Here is a 17,843-nt window from a genome sequence, read left to right on the forward strand (position 1 = left end):
GGGGAATTGACGTTTTGTCTTTTACATCTGAGCTATTTGTTGTCCTGCAAAATAATGAAACACTAAAAAGTAGTGTTTCATTTCTCCTTTCCATCAAAATCAGTAATCAATTTAGGAATGGAAAATGAAAGAGATGAAAATAATTTCTCAGCCATGCTCCTAACCAAACAGCTCATCCAACTAACAAACCAATTATATTAATCATTTGAAAATAGAGGCCAAGGAAAATATTAGAGGGGCTAAGGCTCAATTTAGTAGGTTACTGTAAATATTGCTTGAAAAGTTAGTGTGAAAGAACGCTCAAAGGCCACACTAGCTTTCCTTCTGATCAGTATTCCACTGTGGTGAAATGAGAGTAGTATCTTAACTCTCAGTTTCCTTGGTTTTGCTGTTAACTGGGCTTCTGCGCTCAAGTAATACACACGTTCCTCATTTATCTCAGCAATCCACTATATACAAAAATGCTCTTTATAAATGGAGTGATGAAATGTGGAGCAAAGGAAGCAACATCTTTTACTGCTTTTTGTTTTGAATTCTATAGGACAAAAAGTGTGAAATAATTTGTTCCCTAAAGGCTAAGTACCCCAGAAACAGTAAATTTAATTTGCCAACTGGTTTTTGCCCTCATTCGCCCTGTAGATGTCTGCATAATTCTTCAGGGAGATGCCATCCCTGTTCTGTGCACAGAAGCTTACAAGTGTTTTTCCTAACTAGGCATATTTTGTGAATATCTTAAGAAATGTCAAAAAAACCTACTGGAAACCACTGAACTAATCCTATCCTTACTCCCATTGGTTTACCAATTTAAACCGCAATGCCTTTTTTAAGCATGGAGATACTAGAACAGATGTATGTGAGGAGAAGTAGAGGAAAATATTTAATATTTACATATATGCAGCTACAAGTAGCCAAAGACTTTGAATGGGAAGCAAAACCATGCCACCACCTGCTAGAGCCCTGCCAGAATTCAGGGAGGGAGGCAGGCAGTGTCTGGTATTGCCAGTGTTTCCATGTTGACTGCAAGTGGTGTAGCTAAGGTGCAATGTATGCCTGTAGCACTGCAGCATGTGCACTGTGTGGCTGTAAAGACTTGGAAAGATGTATATCCAGTGTAATCACCTTTTGAAATGACCAGAACTCACTGCTCATGCCATCAAGGACACAGCGCTCTGTTTAATTAACAGCTGGGCAGTTTCCAGGGTATTCCTGTTTGCTTCCTTGCTCCACCTCTCTAGCATATCATGCTCCCTAAAATTAGAAGCGCTACTGGCAAAGCGGAAGAGGAGGCATTATGCTGTTAAATGTTTGACCATCCTTAAAAAGTAACGGCTATTATTACCCCTTCCTCTTGTTCATTTCCATCTTTGAAAGTCAACAAGTACTGTTCAATGAGCAAATACTGACATTTGGAAACCTTTATGTTCTACCCAGCCAGGTGCAGAAATTGGCTGCTGATTTCCACCTGTAATCAAAGGGAATGACCAACACATTTTTCTGTCATCTGTCATTTCATTTCTGGATCTGAGACTGCCAGGTCAGTTATCTGAAATGGTTGACTGATTTTTTTTTTTAAAGTTCATATTCCTAAACCACAAGCTAATAAAGTTAAGTCTTCCACAAGCTAATATCTGTGGCTGCACAGAAACTGAAATAGAAAATGTCCTTCTTCCAAACCATAATTTCTGATATCACGCTAATTGTTAAACAGCCAGAGGTACTGAAGAAAGAGGAAAAAGCAGAGCAGCCTTTACATGTGATAATATGCAGGTGATGCCACAGGCAACAGACTGTTGAAGGGTACAGCACAGTCACCTTTGCAATGAAATCATATTGGCTACTGCTGCTGAGAATTTAGGAGCCAGTAGCTACAGTCAGAGGATCTTCCCTGTGGCAGCAGTCACCGTCCTTCTTCAGTCTTTCTGGAAGTAGTGGGAAAGCCAAACGCCATTTCCATGGCTCTCCCGTTTCCCCTCCCAGTGGTAAAACCAATTGGAGCCCTTCCTTGGTTTGTTCACCTTGGCACAGCAAAATTCAATATCGCCTAAGTTGCTTAGAGCAGAGAGTGAGGTAGGGTATACAGAGCCTGCCTCTGCTAGAGTATCATGGCTCTCTTTCAGATGGCTCAAGACAACATTATCTAGAGCTGCTGTGGAAGAATTGCTAAGAGAACAGGGGAATCTGCTGTAAATAGTAACTTGCTAATATAAGTTAGCACTGCTCACAGGTAACAGAACTGAGCATCAGGACAATGCTGGCCGGCACCACCATACAGCTGCCTCTTTTACCTACAAGGAAAGTTCTTCAAATGATTATGAAGACTCAGACAGGATCAGCACAGAAAGCTTCTCACAGCACACACTTCACCCACTCATTGAGCTGAAGACATAACATGGCTGTTACAAGATTAAGCTTTTATTACTATATCTAATAAAAATAAAGCTTTCTGCCCTCTTCATGACAGCTTACCCAAGGGAATAATGACAACCACCTCAAGCCACTACATCATGCTATTTGACATGGAGGGACAAAGTTGAGACAGCAGATGGAATGCTGCTCTCAGTCAGTACTCCTCAACTCTTCTTAAGACTTCTTCAACTGGTCAGTAATGTCAAACATGGTGAATCTTTCCTCTTACTCCTAGAGCAAGTCCTGCCTTAAGCTGCACTAATGATGGCAGGCTCTACGCTTGAGTTAATTTTTCATTCCTTTTTAGAGAAAATGGCACTATGTTTATGAAAAGGTGGGGCACAACCAGAGATGAGAAGGACCATTCACGTGTGTAAGTGGTCTTCAAAATAAGTAAGAGTCGGGCTATCTAATCCTATATAATTTAGTACCCTAGTAAAAAGAGAAACCTTGCATTTTTATACTTTACATAAGAGTTAAAAATAAAAACTCCCAACTTTTTTGCTGTATGTTAAAGGCAGTGTATTTTCTTTTGGTTTCTACTGCCCTCTGAAAAGACATACCAAAACATAAACCACATATTTCGATGCTTAACTGATATACTTACTTCTGTAATAGACTTGACAAAGCGGATTCCATCATTAGCTCCTTTGACTTTTGCCAGGCAGTCACAGAAATAATCCCAGTAGTCTTTTCTGTTCCCCAGCAATGTGTTTTTTTCTTTCTGGTCAAACTTAAACAAGTATAACAAAAAGCAATGAGAAAAACTTAAATATAAATATACTTATATATAGGTACTTGGAATTCTCTTCCTCTCTGTTCCAACAACATGTACTTTCATGACTCCTCTTATTTTTAGCCAGTGTATTGACAAAGGAAGAAGATATTGTACTGCACTGATGCAATCCAGCACTTACCAAAGCTACTTTAGAGGCAGTAACGGATAATAATGTTCTGGGTCTAGTTAAAATACAGACATCTATTCAAAACTGCTGAAACAAAGACTTGCGGCAGACTCAGCAGCTGTTCAAGAGCAAGGGACCAACAAGCAGTTGCTGAGAGTCCTGCAATCAAGTGTGGCAACAGCACACATGTACATACCAGGAAAACCTGCTCTAGCTAAATCATGTTCAGAGCAGCAGTGCAGTGAGGGTGTGGACTGCAGTTTGGACCATTCAAATCCTGAAGGATTCTTCAGCTTCTGTTGGAGCCTTTGCAACCCAATTAAAACTCCCTTGCCTAGATTAAGGCTAGATTAGCACGTGTTTGTTGCAATCAGTGACATGATTACAGTATGTGTAGACACAAGACTATGCACACTGAATTTCAGTTTGCCCAGCAGTGTCCCCTTTTACTTAAATTTTGAGGATGGCCAAAAAGCAGCATTCTAGATTAAAACTCAACGTTTTGCATTAAGCTTTCCATACAATAAAAATTAATTTCCAAAGTGAAGTTGCTAAAAATCCTGTAAGTTACCCACACCACAATCTTTGGACCATAAACAGCTTCCTAGTATTTATTTTGCATTTAAATATTGTCAAGATTTCATTACCACAGTTTTTCCAAGATAATTTAGCAGGATATATCTTTAAAATCATGCTCAAATGTTTCAGATCAAACTGCCAGCACTGCCTTTTGATTACATTTATTTACTTTCACTGAAATAAGTACAATAAACAGCACACACCTCAGTCTGCTTACTGAAAAAAAATTAAAAAGAGAGACTCAACTGGATAGTCATGATTATTTGAGTTAAACCCCACATACTGAAGAGGCAATAAGAGAAAACAAGGCCTAGCTTTGATGGTGGATTACAAATGACGCATCACTTTTTACCTGTAGAAGGTACTCAAGCTTGTAAGAGAATTTTTGCAAGTTGACACTGTCATCTGTGATCGGTTCCCCTCCTTCTTTAAATTCTTTACTTAATTCAGTCACAGCATCTTTAAAATAAGACAGCAAAATGGTTAACTAATGCAAGAGATACATAGCATGAATCCATAAACAACCAAATAAATGGGTTTTCTGCCTGGACATTATGCACGTGTGTTCGGTTTCTTTCAGTCAAACTGTCTTAACAACAGTGCAAAAACCTTACTGATATGCTTGCAATTTAATACCACCTATAATAAACCCTAAAACTCAAGTTATGTATACTGACTACTACTTCTTAAAAAGAGCAAAACCCCCTTCTGACACTTAGCAAAAAACTGGTAACAGACAATTGCTAACTGGTTCTTCAGCAGAGGAAAGAGAAATAACTTTTTGCTGCCTCATGTGCACGTTAAGTTATTGCTACAGGACAAACAGAATTCTGATTAGAAAGGACAAAGCATGTAATCTGCTAAAGGGGATCAGTAACACGAGAACAGTCATTCAGTCAGCACATTTGTCTTCTCCATGCTTTATTCAGGAAGGTTCAGCTTGTGCTGGTTACAAAACAGAAATTGGAAAAATAATTTACATAAAAATAAGCATACAGCAGCTCCTCTTCCCTAAAATCTACACCTGTAGTTGGTGAGGAAATTTCAAGTCAAAGCAAACTCCACTGTCTCCCTGGAAACTCTGGCCCCAAAAGGGTGTACTGCTCAGCATCAGAAATGACTGATTTTGAGCTTCCTTTCCACTTGCTTTTGTACTTCTTTCAGGTGCCTGAGTGAGCCTTAGCTCCCAATCCCACTCGATCCCCTTTCCAAATTAAAATCTGTTCTTGTCAGCAGGCACTTAGATCTCCTTTTTATGTTACAGGAAGATCTAGATTCCCAGCTTTGGTGGATATCATACCTTATATTTAACAAAAATCAAAAGGAAAAATATCTGGATCTTTGTATAGTCAGCTGATTAGGACCAAGACAGAGCAGGAAAATAGTTATGAATCTGTTGCCAATTTTGCCTGCAACAGAGCTGTGGAAAATGAGGTTGTCTACTGCTAGTGGAGGACAAGTCAGGTGCACAGAAAGCATGTTCCATGGCAGCAAGAACAGCAGATCCAATTCTCCAGCACTCTTTCTCTGGGTCTCCATTCCCAGTTTGGTTTGGCCTCAGGGTTTTTTTTTCCTTCCTACATTAGCAGGAACTCCACACTAGCTTCCCATCAAGGGAGGGTCTAAAAATCAGGCCTTCTCCTTATCTCACGTGAAGTCTTGTAACAGCATAGCTCTATTCGTGCCAACAAAGTCCTAGCTCACACCACACACCCCACAGACACTTTTTTTTTTTAATTGTAAAACTTATTTTTCATCTTGTATATTTAGATTTGCAGGATTTAAGAATTTAGGATCCTACAGAAGGTACAGCACAACTCACGCATCTTTTGAGCACATCACACACCTTGAAACATGTTGCTATAATTGCTGCACAAAAGTGTTATGCAACTGAACACACAGCTGCAACTTTTGGTTATCTAAAACATGCAGGACGCAGCCCAGCTGACAGAATGAATCTGTCGGCATGGCACTGTACCTTGCAAGTCTCTGATAATCCGCTGCAGCTGGCTTTCTCCACTAGCTGCTGCCATCTTGAAAACCAAAGGAGCTCCCCTTCTGGGCTGTTAATCTTTTCATCCATCTAGATAAAAGTAGCAGAGTTCATATCCTTGATGACCATTGGGCTGATGAAGATTATTCTTCCCTGTGACACCTGCAATTCTGTAAAAGTCAAAAATAAAATTAAAGTCTTTATCATCTCAAATGAGCAGAAGAGAGGTGCTTTAGGATTTTAGATCCTGTTTAGTAATGAATTCCCATAAGGCCAACTCTCTTCCAGAAACCTCCTTTGTATTTCCTTCTAGATTTCACCTTCCATTTCAGTTATCTCTTCAGTTACATCTTTCAAAACTACTGAGCAAACCTCAGAGAACAATTTTCTCTTGCTGGAATTAAAACACAGTTAGCCTTACACCCCAGCTCAGGCTAGCATTTTATGCAGTTCATCTTGTGACCCTGAAGGAGCTTCTGATGACATGGGACTTCCCCTCCCAAAACCTTCTGCCAGATTTTGCCTACAGGCTGCAGAGTAAAAAGATATAACAGCTTTTCCATTTCAGGGAGAATTTCAAGACACAGACTAGGCACGGGCCAAGGAGCCAAAAAATGACACATTTGATTCTCTGGCTTTGGAGCATATTTTTAACTCATAAAAGCTACTAAAAGATTTAGTACTAGAGACTGGTTTTAGCACAAGTAACATCTCTCATCCACTCCTCAGAACCCACTGTTCCCAACACATGTAAGAGGACACCACTTTATTTTAAGCTGTTACAGGGTCCCTGGCTGGATAAATATACCTTGCACCACCTCCCTTGCTTAGGACAACAACAAGTGAGTTATACCTAGCGCTCATAGAAAATCTTTCCTTAACTAAAATTAAACAATTAAAATTAATTAAAAGCCTCAAACACTTTACTAAAACAACCATGCCTGGAAACCCAAACCTTTGAACACTAACCTGAGAACAATTGTTCAAAAAAAGCCACATAGAAACTGCACAGGGAACTTACTGAGCATCTTGCAAATGCTCAGAATTCTGCCTGCAGTGGTATAGCCAAATTTGCAAGTAACCACAATACCCAAAGTACTGAATCTTTAGAAAATTTGCTGTTACATTTCTGTGCTTTTGTTAGCATTCAAGCTGAACTACAGTGAAATTAAGTTGTAATTAAAATCTTACAAACTTTTGAAATACAAATGTGATTAGGTCAAATTATTGTATCTCTTTTATCTTTTTTTTTCCTTTCACTCACAAAATAACTAAATTGACATGGCCAAAGTACGTGTCTGAATGAATCTAATGGACCACCCTTCTACCCTATGTATTGAGGTATTTTTTGGAAATGGTCCTGATGTGATACTGTATTCTTGCCTTTTTGAAACAAAGCAAACCTTAACAAAGCCAGAGAGACAGACACATAGTAACTATAAAGAAAAGGCTAGAACTTGGCTTACTAGTGTGTTTCTCTTAATACCTGTGTTTTTTTACCTTCTAGTTTCCATTTCCATATTTGACAGCAGTTGTCATGTTATGACACAACTATCGTGTGGACCATGTGCTGTCTGGGGAAGGGCCTTGGTGTGCAAAATCCCCACCACAAGTATGCTGCTTCAGGTAGAGAACACCAGCACAGCATAGACCGGATGACCTTTTGTGGTGCCAGACATGATTTTTCACCCTAGATTAACAATATTACATACTCAAGATTCCTATCTTGATCATACTGAGTGATCATATAAACTATCACACTTCCTGGCAACTCACTGAGTTTGGGTACCAGTGAAAAAAAGCAAGGATAACAAACCCAGTGAGTCAATGTTTCCTCTTCTAAGCAGGCACAGTAATATCAGCCATATCTGTTCAGTTTGGCAACTGTTAGAGAAAGGAGCCTAAGTGAGAAGACTGTGCAATGCAGGCAACAGCCAAAATCTGCGGCCATACCAAATGCTCGTCCTCACACAATCGGGGAAAAGAGCAAGGACCAGCAAGGAGATCCTTCCCATCCTTCCCAAAGGCCAGAACAAGCTCCAATTCAAGGCTCCAGAGAGACAAAGACTATGCGAGAGGCATGCCAGCAAAACAGTGACCAGGCCAATTGCAGGCATGTATAGAGAGCTTGAAAGAGATGGCAGCTGGGAGTTGAGCCCTTATCTTGCAACAGCCAGTGGGGAGCAGGACATGGGGCATCCTATGGCAGACAGGCGCAGCACGGGACCTTGTTAAGTGCTAGTTCCCAGCAGACTGCCCAAGCAGAGATGTACTGGGGGAGGATTAAGGAGGCTTAGAGTTGCTCCAGCCCTGCTAGCAGTACCTAAGTTAGTGTGTTTGCCCAGAAGTCACAGATAAATGACTACTGCTGTGCACAACAGTTCAGCAGCACTGTGCAAGGGAAAGCAGGATGTTCCCAATGGGTTGATCCTGTTGTGCCACAGCAGCCCAAGACATGCACCTTTATCCCTGCCAGGATCTGCTAGGCAGAATGCAGGAGCCCTGAACATAGACCACAACTCAGCTGGAGGCATGTAGCTGCATAACCCACTTCTCTTCTTTGTCTCCTCCTATCACCCCTTTCCTCAGCACAGGAAGCAAGGTCTCACAGTTCCCCCTTTCCTTGCATCAGCTCACACCCATGAGATGTGCACCTACTCCCTTCTTTTCCCAGAGGTGAAGGGGACCTTTAGACCTGGGCTATTGCACCAGAATGTGCTGAAACCTTTTCTACCTGCCTTCTCCTCTACAAAATGGGGAGAAAGGTACTTCTCCCCTCTGTGGTCATTCCAGAGGTGTTCTTAGAAAACACAGTCCATCCCACAGAAAGGTGCAGAGCTCCCACTTCCTACAGCAAAGGAAGCTGACAATGTACCTTAACTGGTTTCCCAAGGTTTCAAAATAGGAAGAGCTTCTGTAAACACCTGATCTAGTCCTTCCTGATCACAGAACATTTTGCCTGGAATTCTTTAGAGCACAACCCTGTTCCTCCAGCATTTCCTATCACGTATGCCTGTAAATATTTGCTATTTGAAAACAGGATGATACACGTCAGGCATGAGTGACCTACTGTGGGTCAAAAGCTTCTTAGGTGATGCATTGTTACCTCTTATATCATTTGACTAAGGCTGACAGCATTAACTTGCACAAAACTGCAGAGCTGCAATGACATCAGTGCAGTTACGCTAAGGACCTGGCACAGAGTATGGCAGAGGAGGCAAGACAGGGCATGCCATCAGTCCCTCCTCACACTCTTGGGCCATGCCTGCTGATGTCTGAAGGTGGCTGCTCCCTTTCCTACTGGCATAAGTACTAGTGTGAGGGTGACAATCTTCTTTAAAGAGGAGGATATCCCAGAGATTAAAGAAAGAACCAGAAAGGAAACAGACCACTTACAGGAAAAGAAAATATTTACCTGAAGGGGAGTGAGACACCTACAAAACAGTAAACAAAATTTAATGACTGTAATTAAATTGGTTAGTGGGGTAGCTACAATGACCTACTTTTAATCTGATTTCATAAAATTTCTCTCTGTGTTACCGTAGGCGTGTCTGCATCTCCAGCAGCTATTTTTTTTTTTAATTCATTGGTCAATTTTGGCCAACCTTGACAGAAGGCAAAGGTCTTCAAGGTATTACACGCCTCCTTATGCAATCAGAACAGGAAGCTGGGAGGAAGTCCCTGAGTAGAGTTTCTCTTTATTGGTAAAAGGGCTGCAGCAAGACCTCTGTTATAGCCTGATATTGGAGAAACCACTCCCTGCCCAAGTGTGTTTTCAGTGTACGCTAAGAACAGAGCTCACCCTGCAGATCTGGTGTAATTTAGTTAAAAAGTAAATGAGATCTGCAACACAAATTCATTGGAAACCAAAGTCCACTACTTTCTACTGCTTATGGAAATATTTCACGTTAATGTAACTACTCTGGTCTAGCCATTCCAAACAATTCATCAATGGCCCACACTGGTATCACAACACCTTTAATTATTTGGTGCCCACAATGCTATACCTGTTCTAACACTCTATATGAAACAAACAGGCAAGTAAGGATACTGAGCTAAATCCTGTCACAACAATTTTAACAGTGATATTCCTTGCGTAATGTGAACGCGATTTGTCCCACAAAAGCAGACACTGACTGATAACTGCAAGGCACGCTTTTGAAAAGTGTATGGAAAAAACAGCCTACCTGGTCATACAGTTGGCTACAAGACACACTGACAAAAAAAAAAAACAACACTGAACGCAAACCTTATGGCAAAGACGAAGGAAGAACTGGGAAAAGGAAGTCTCTACCTCTCAGGACCGTAACACCACTGATTTAGTTAAATAATTACATTTCATTAAGTGTCTGGAAAAAGTACTTCATACTTCGTAGTTGCAGGAAACATAGAGTCCCAGTGGAATTTAAGGCAGCTGTGCTGCTAGCTTTTCTCATTTTACATTATGAAGGTACATAAAGCTGCACATCTGTAAAGCTAAAGAACTGTTTGCTGGAAATAAGGATCTGAGGTGAGCTGCAAAAAAGTCAGTGTGACTCTTCTGTCCTGCACACACACATGCTTTTACTGGGGAACTCAACCCTTTGTGCTTTAACACTGCCTATGAAGATATGTGACTGATAAAAATGCACACTGGACTACATTAAATAGGATGATTAAAAACAAAAAGGCTGGCATAGCCTGATGTCAGCTAAGGTTTCCATTTGGAGTTTTGAAGCTTGGTTCCATTCTGAGAAGTGAAATTTTCTTGCTAAATTAGTCTTCCCCCTTGGTTTTCTACAGCAACAAACCTTCCCATTTCAATTACAAAAATATGGTTTTGAAGGAATATTTTTTATTTCTTTTAGTACTTCAATCAGGAGACCATGCTGCAAACCTATGCTGGATTTCCCACATGCTCATACACACAAACCTTGTTTTGAAGTGTTTGGGTGTATAAACATGTAGTAATAAAACATCTTGCAGAAAACGTGTGTCCTGAAAAACAAATTCAGAGTATCGTAGCATAGCAGAAGAGAGTAACTAGATGAAGTGCATAAAAATATTCACATATTTTACAAACACCAGACAGAAAAGTAGCATTTTATAGTTCGGGACTCCTTACAGTAAAGTCCTTTTGTGGGGAGGCCCCTGCATTCTAGGGATATTTGCATTTTACAGCATAAGAACACAAACTAATGACATTCACAAGATACTGCTTGCACCCCTAACCTGACAGGAGAGACTCACAGAAATGAATGAGTAAAGTTTTGTATAATCTTTGTGCAAACTTCCCTATTCTATGGACAACTGGTCTGCATAGCCCCCTATTCCTTGTATTTGCAAACTGTTCTTAGAAGAAGATCAAAACTAAGCAACAGATACACATATACAAGTGGCATGATGAGAACTGCATGAGTAATAGTTAACTTTTAACCCTCAGTGAGGAAAGCTGGCAACCCTAACAACTCTTTTTAATGCTGCATCTACTAAATTGGACCTCTGCTCTAAGACCTGACTTAAACCCCTTTAAAACATTACACTGAACTTTGCCAAACCGGACAGATGCATCAGACCAGGGACACAGTTTCCTGATTTGGAGAATGCAGTGCTTTGTCTCTGATATTCCTCACATCAATAACTGTTGAACAACATGAACTCAAATGACCACTTACCACAAAGAACAACACAGGCACGAGTTTGTACATATCTCACAAAGACAACCCTGTCCCAGACTTATCCCATGATGAGAGAAGTTGTCCATTTGAGGAAGCAGTCAGTTAACAAGGAGAAGAGCACTCTTCCGATAACAGGAATTGCACTAGTATCACTTTTAACAAACTCATCTGCCCTTTTTCCTTAGAACACGCCAGACCTCACCCCATGTCAGGAATGCTACACTGAGTTTACTAACATCTACGACTTAACCATAACTCTCCCAGAGACTTGCTTCTCCTCAGCTGCTCCCACCCTATTTCACTCCCCGCCAGGGAAAGGCACCCCTGCTGCCCCAATGCCTGTACGGTGAGTTGAAAAGATAGGTTTCATTCAAAAGTTAAAAGGTTTTTTCTCCTTTTGCACTCTTATTCTTCCAAGCCATTCTCACCATTTCCCTATGTACCCTCCCTGCCACAAAACCTGCTCTTCCTCTCCATAACTCACCCAAGTATTTAAATCTCTTACACGTTCTTCAAGCCAGGCACCTGACGCTTGGATGCTATTCTGAGGAGCACCATATAGATACCTACAGAAACAGAAACACTAGAGGACTTCCAGCTGCAAAGGAGAGTTGAGTGAGTTGAGCGTCATGAATCACCATTGTACAAGCTTGGAGTCTTCAAAAAAACTCATGTTTTACAGGTCTCCAAAGTTGGTCTCTGAGCCTTGTTTACCTCCTCAGCAAGCTCAGCCTGACGAAAGCATCTCAGCCACCTCTGAGACTTTGGGACAGTTAAAAGCAACAACCATTTCATCCTAACTCTGAATGGGGACTTTCCTTAGCAGTATTTTTTACCTCTGTATTCTGCCGTTCCACACGGTCCCTCCAAGCCAATGTTTCAGAAGTACTCAAAAAGGCTGCCTCCAACTAATGGTTTTGGGAAGTCTGGCAGGTGGGTGTTGAGACTTGCCCATCTGTAGCACTCCATCTGTCCTTCATCCAGCCAAAAGCAGTAGTATCTCCCTAGGGCAACTCCTGGCCTATATGTAGTTCCCAGTCAACTAGCAACAAGCAACACTGAAAATTACAGGTTTTGGCTACATGCATAGATCAAATAGGAGGTGAGGCAAGCATATGAAACAAAAACCACATTGAGACAACCCAAACTGCCAGGCCACTAAGTGAATCATGCTGCCCCAGAGCCAACAACAAAAATTCTTGTCTTCTTTCCTCTGTAGCAGGAAATAGAGTATTTCCTCTCTCCCTCTTTTCCCATGGGTTTCCCCATGAAGGTCACCATTTTGCAGGGGTAAGGGGAAATTTCAGAGTTACAACCCCCAAAGATTTAAAAGCCTTTGGAAGAGAGGCCTGTATGAGACTGCCACTGCTGAGCCACTTAGGAACAGACAGGCAGACAGGCTCACAGATGACGCAGGCTTGGCATGAGCCCAGTTTTTTGGGGATACCATGATCCAACCTGTTCACTTTCAAAACCTAAATAGGCTTGCAGCAGTAGCAAGACGTTTCCTCTGCTCAACCTCCTTCCCAGCAGTAAATTAAATGTCATGGTGGACACACGTGGGGTGAACTGTTTACAAATATCTTTGCTGACATCACTATACCATCAACAACCACAGAATACTGTGATGGACAAAAATATTACATGAAAGGGAAGGGTGTACAAGTCAAGGCCCTTTGCAGCAACAGTTTTCCAGCGCTATTCTAAGCACTGAGATTGAGACACCCTACATTACAGTTTGAAACACTGGTAGAAGGAGCAGAACTTTTAAAGCCTTCTTCTGAATATATCTGGGCAAAGTATTTAAAACTACTACTATTGTAGAATCTTTGGACGCAAACAGCCACCACTCCCTGGACAACCTGGAATTACTACATGAAAAGATGAACTAGACTAGATACAAGCTGCTAAGAAGTTTCCTTGCATTGGCAAAACCCTACAGAAATAAAAACATGGTAATATAAATAAATAAAAATAATAATGGGTAACAGTAAAAACACTTAAAGCTTTTACAGTTCCCTTCAGTTTAATAATCTCAACATCATCTAATGAATGCTAGAAGGGATCAGTGTTTATTTGACAAATAGGCAATTGTTAACTTTTAAATGTGATGAACTAAGAAAAGCAAGTAACAGTCTGAATTAAAAACAATTCTAGCACTACTTTTTCCATGAGTCCACTGCATAATTTCTGCAATTTTACACAAACTTCTCTTTACATTTTGTAGTTTTCCCTGCCTAGTTGTTCTTTTAGGTCTTGATCCCCCACCAACCAAGTCTTAGAGGACTTCAGTATATCAGTATGAATTCCTATTCCTTTTATGTAATCCTGTCGCAGTGGAGATAGGGACTGCAAATGCAATAGATCACTGTTATCAGACAGTGTACATAAAGGGCTCCTTTACACATGAAAAACAGGCTCCATAACTAACTGGCTCATCAGAAGAAGTAGTAAAATGTCGTCACTACAAATGCTGTCCAATATATATTCTACAACAAGAAAAGCAAAATCGACTATCACTTGTTTTCCACCATAGTATCTTAGATACAACTTTTTAACTGCAGTGCAGTCTTCTAAATGTGAATGTTTAGAAACACTGTTTGAAATATCTGGAACATTTTTTTAACTCAAGGACTCCCATAGGGATCATTGGAAGACTTCAGGAAATTGCCTTGTACACAATAGTATCTGGAAAACATAAACCTCACTACTGCAAAGCAGTTTATCTCCTCTGCTCCATGTCCTGCAACATCATACCATAACCAAAAACAAGAAAAACACCAACAGAGAACATGTCGCCATGTTGCTGACAAGACAGAGTCCATGTTGTACCCTGAAAGTTTAATCCCAGCCTGCCTCCATGGGCACGTGAAGTCAGAGCTGGATAAAACCAAACACCTGCTTTCACTCTAAAGCATAAAGAGGCAAAGGCCTGGTACTCCTCCCTCTTTGATTACACTTGAAAAGTAACTTGGTTTCAAGTGAAAGGGTGAATCCAGAACATGACACCTACAGCTGACCAACTCTGTGTGCCAAGCAAACTTTGCACAGGCAAAAATCAGCAGGAGGCTGGGTGCAATGACCTGGGCAGAAAACACCAGAACCCTGAGCTCCAGAACAGGCAGCTGCAGCAGCAACAAATTCACCAGCCTCCAAAACACGGCACAGCCCCTCCGCAGCCCGACTCACCACCGCAGGACATCTGCCCTCGGAGAATCCAGAGCCCAAAGGCATCGGAGAACCATTTCATTAAAGCCTCCCTTTTATTTTTCTTTTTTCCTTGCTCCCTCTGGATTACCAGGATCAACGTAAGCTGAAGGAGGGCCGGCTGCAAACCCAGCATCTGCTCTGCAGACCCAGCCTCCCCGCATGCCAGCAAAACTCTCCCTATCCATCCGCCGGAGATTTGCCGACACAAGGGCAAGTGGGATTAGGGCCGCGGCAAATATTTGCCTTGTCAGCACTTTATAACGGGTGAGGGAACGGACACGGGCGGGGAGTTTAGTTTCTAGCAGGGCCCCGGGGTGGCTCTGCTCCTCTGGCAGCTGCTGTGAGCGGTGGGGAGGAGTCGGAGGGTCCCTTCAGGGGTGGATGAGAAGGGAAGAAAACTGAAGGCAGTGTTTATGTGGGCCTAGTATCATCGCTCACCAGGTGGACATGATGACACCTAAGGCGACTGGGCCTGGGTTCGGGCTCCCCGTAGCTCCCCGTCCCTCAGGGCCAGCTGCTAGGCGGACATTGGCCACCATCTAGGCCACCCACGGCCCGTTTGTGCGGAGCTGGTCACCCACCGCGGGCTAAGGCGGCCCCGCCGGGCCGCCGCTCACCTCACCACAGGGCCGAGCCAGGGCCGCCTCGGCCCCCATCTCTCCCCCTCCGTCCCCACCGGGGCTCCTCCCCTCAGAGCGGAGCTCCGAGCGGCAACAAGTGAAAGCCGCAGAAGTTACTTCCCCCAACCTCTTTCTCTCCGGCAGCTGCTGTCTCTTCCCTACCGGCCCCGCCACCCTCCGAGCTCCCTCAGGGAGGGGTGTGGGGAGAATCGCGCGTTACCTACGCGGCCGCCGCCATGTCGCGGAGACGCGGCCCGGGGTGAGGCTCCGGCGCCGTTCAGCTGCTCCCCGTCGACTACAACTCCCGTGAGGCCGCCGGAGGTGCCTCCCCACCCCCGGGGCGGTGGCTGCTTGCGCCGCTGTGGGCTCCGGGCCGGGGCCGGCGGCAGTCACTTCAGCGGGGCGAGGAGGTCCTCGGCCGAGCGGGGCGGCTGGGGGAAAGAAACAGTGGTGAAAATAGAGTTTAAAACGGATTTGCGGGGGAAATCGCCGCTTTCCCCTACAGCTGCAGGGTTGGGTCGGTTTCCTCTCAGGGGTTTGTGTTTCTGGTACCCTCAAGGAAGGTCGCCGGTCGAGAAGTGTAGCTTTCTAACATACTACCGACTGTCGCTTTTACGGCAGTTCAGTATAGGGTTTTTTTGCATCGGTGCATCAAGCTCTTTGCAGGGACAATTGAAGTGAATTTGAAAGTCGGCTCAATACGTCCAGTACACAGCAGATTTCCCCTTTCTGCCTGTGTCAGTTGATGAAAATCCTCTTCCCACAGCAGAAAGACGTAGGTAAGGATTAATAAAGGCCACGTACCGTAAGAGACTGGGAGAAAGAGGGTGTGAAACTGGAACAGGAGGTTGCTTCCTAACGGGGGGTGCTGGGGGGGTTACGTGGAGCACGATGTTTCTAATACTCCCACACCATCTCCCAGCTGGAACCAGGGTCCTTCTACAAGCAAGCTATTTCCACTCTTCCTTTTCAAATTTTAAGCCTTCTATAAGGCATGTGATACTCCAAAAGGACATTTCTTTCACAGCGTCTGAAATAGGCAACACTGATTTTGTGTTTGAAGTGTACTTGAAAACAAAGTTCCTTTGCTTTTTTCCACGTTGCCTTGGTAAATAAATGGTTTTAAATAAAACTTGTGACCAGGTGGTTTGTCATGGGTTCCTGCCACAATGCTTGTGACTATATTACTGTAATAAACTAAAGCTTAGGCAGCCATAGGATCAAAGCGTCGTATTTTCAAGACTCTGAGGAAGTACATGTATGTAGTCACTGACGTGTCTCCATCATCCTCATTTTTTTCAACCTCAATTTAAGGATGACTAAGTGACCTTAAGCTTTGGTGAATAATCTTTATCTAATGTATGGTTTTGAATAGCTCAAAAGCATTTTAATGTCTCCAGAAGTGCAGGTTATAGGGCTAAGCATGTTGTGGGCACATGACCTGTGAAACACAGTGGGGTGTCTTAAGTAGTTTGGACGCAGCCTTTGGGCTGACTTCTCTTGGCACACTTTGCTGCATCATGCAGTACGGGGTCAGGAGCATCTGCTGAAAACAAATGTTTGTTTTCCATTGATCTGTTGACAACAGGGTGTCTTCCAAAAGTAACCCTGGGGTCATCTGTTGCAAATAATGACAAATCCCAGATAATTTCACTGCAATGGAGGGGGTTTTATATGTTTTCAAAAAGTCTTTGTGCCATTTTACTTCTCACTCAAAAACAATCAAGTAGAATGGATTGTTCCTCCTCTTAGTTACATAGTGACAAGCTACTTTCAGAACTATTTAGTTACTGACATTAATTATTGAATTGTTGCCTGTTTATACAGAAATCAATTTCTTCAGAGAAAACCATGTTGTTTCCAGCTAGGTCTGCTGATGACCAACACTTCCTTAGAATTTTCTGTATTTTTCATTTCATAGCAACAAAAGATGTTCAAGATTTTAGCTTTTTGGAAGCTGCCCTAATGAAAAAAAAAAGTATTACCTGCTTCATTTGTGTTGCTTTCCTTTATTTTTATTCTGATAAAAATTATTTATTAATTTCTTCATAAACTATTATAAGCTGGATGGGAATTATTGTCAATTTTACTAGCCCAGGAAAGGCAATGTCAGCCATCCCGGTAAAAGGAAAGCCTTTGTTAGGAAAAATCTTTGCACTACTTGATGGAATGTTACCCTTGTGATTGTAAATATATTCCACAGAGGTACCCAAGTCGATCAACTAAAGCTACTAAATTACTGCCTGAACATGTATTAAGGATCATTAAAGGATCATGCTGTATTGTCTAAGTTCTATTCCATATGGCTAAAATGTAGGCCAAGATAAATATTTAAGGGCTGAAATCAACTTCTGAGATCAGAAGCTAAATCTAATGCTGACTGCAGTTCTTTCAGGGTGATTCTGAAAATACAGTTTGATTGTGGCTTGGTTTGGGGTTAGGGTTTTTTTTTTGCATTTCGCCATTTCTGTAC

At 42.3% G+C, this 17,843-nt stretch overlaps 1 protein-coding gene across 6 annotated transcripts in view; it reads right to left on the minus strand.

Moving 5' to 3' along the window:
* FYCO1 (FYVE and coiled-coil domain autophagy adaptor 1) overlaps nt 1–15,781 on the minus strand; it is a 52,550-nt gene extending 36,769 nt beyond the window's left edge. The window contains exons 1-4 of one of the 6 annotated variants that reach the window (XM_064444099.1): nt 15,595–15,781; nt 5,869–6,053; nt 4,243–4,349; nt 3,014–3,139 (exon numbers count right to left, since the gene is read on the minus strand). In XM_064444099.1, coding sequence (XP_064300169.1) covers nt 3,014–3,139; nt 4,243–4,349; nt 5,869–5,923 — 288 coding nt within the window. In that variant the 5' untranslated portion in view covers nt 5,924–6,053; nt 15,595–15,781. Of the gene's footprint in view, nt 1–3,013; nt 3,140–4,242; nt 4,350–5,868; nt 6,299–14,729; nt 14,879–15,497 lie in introns of those variants that run through there. The other 5 variants (XM_064444098.1, XM_064444101.1, XM_064444104.1 and 2 more) reach the window with 5 other exon arrangements.
* Between the last annotated feature and the right edge of the window lie 2,062 nt (nt 15,782–17,843).

Source organism: Phalacrocorax carbo, chromosome 2 (assembly GCF_963921805.1).
Source record: "Phalacrocorax carbo chromosome 2, bPhaCar2.1, whole genome shotgun sequence".
In the NCBI taxonomy this organism is placed as follows: domain Eukaryota; kingdom Metazoa; phylum Chordata; class Aves; order Suliformes; family Phalacrocoracidae; genus Phalacrocorax; species Phalacrocorax carbo.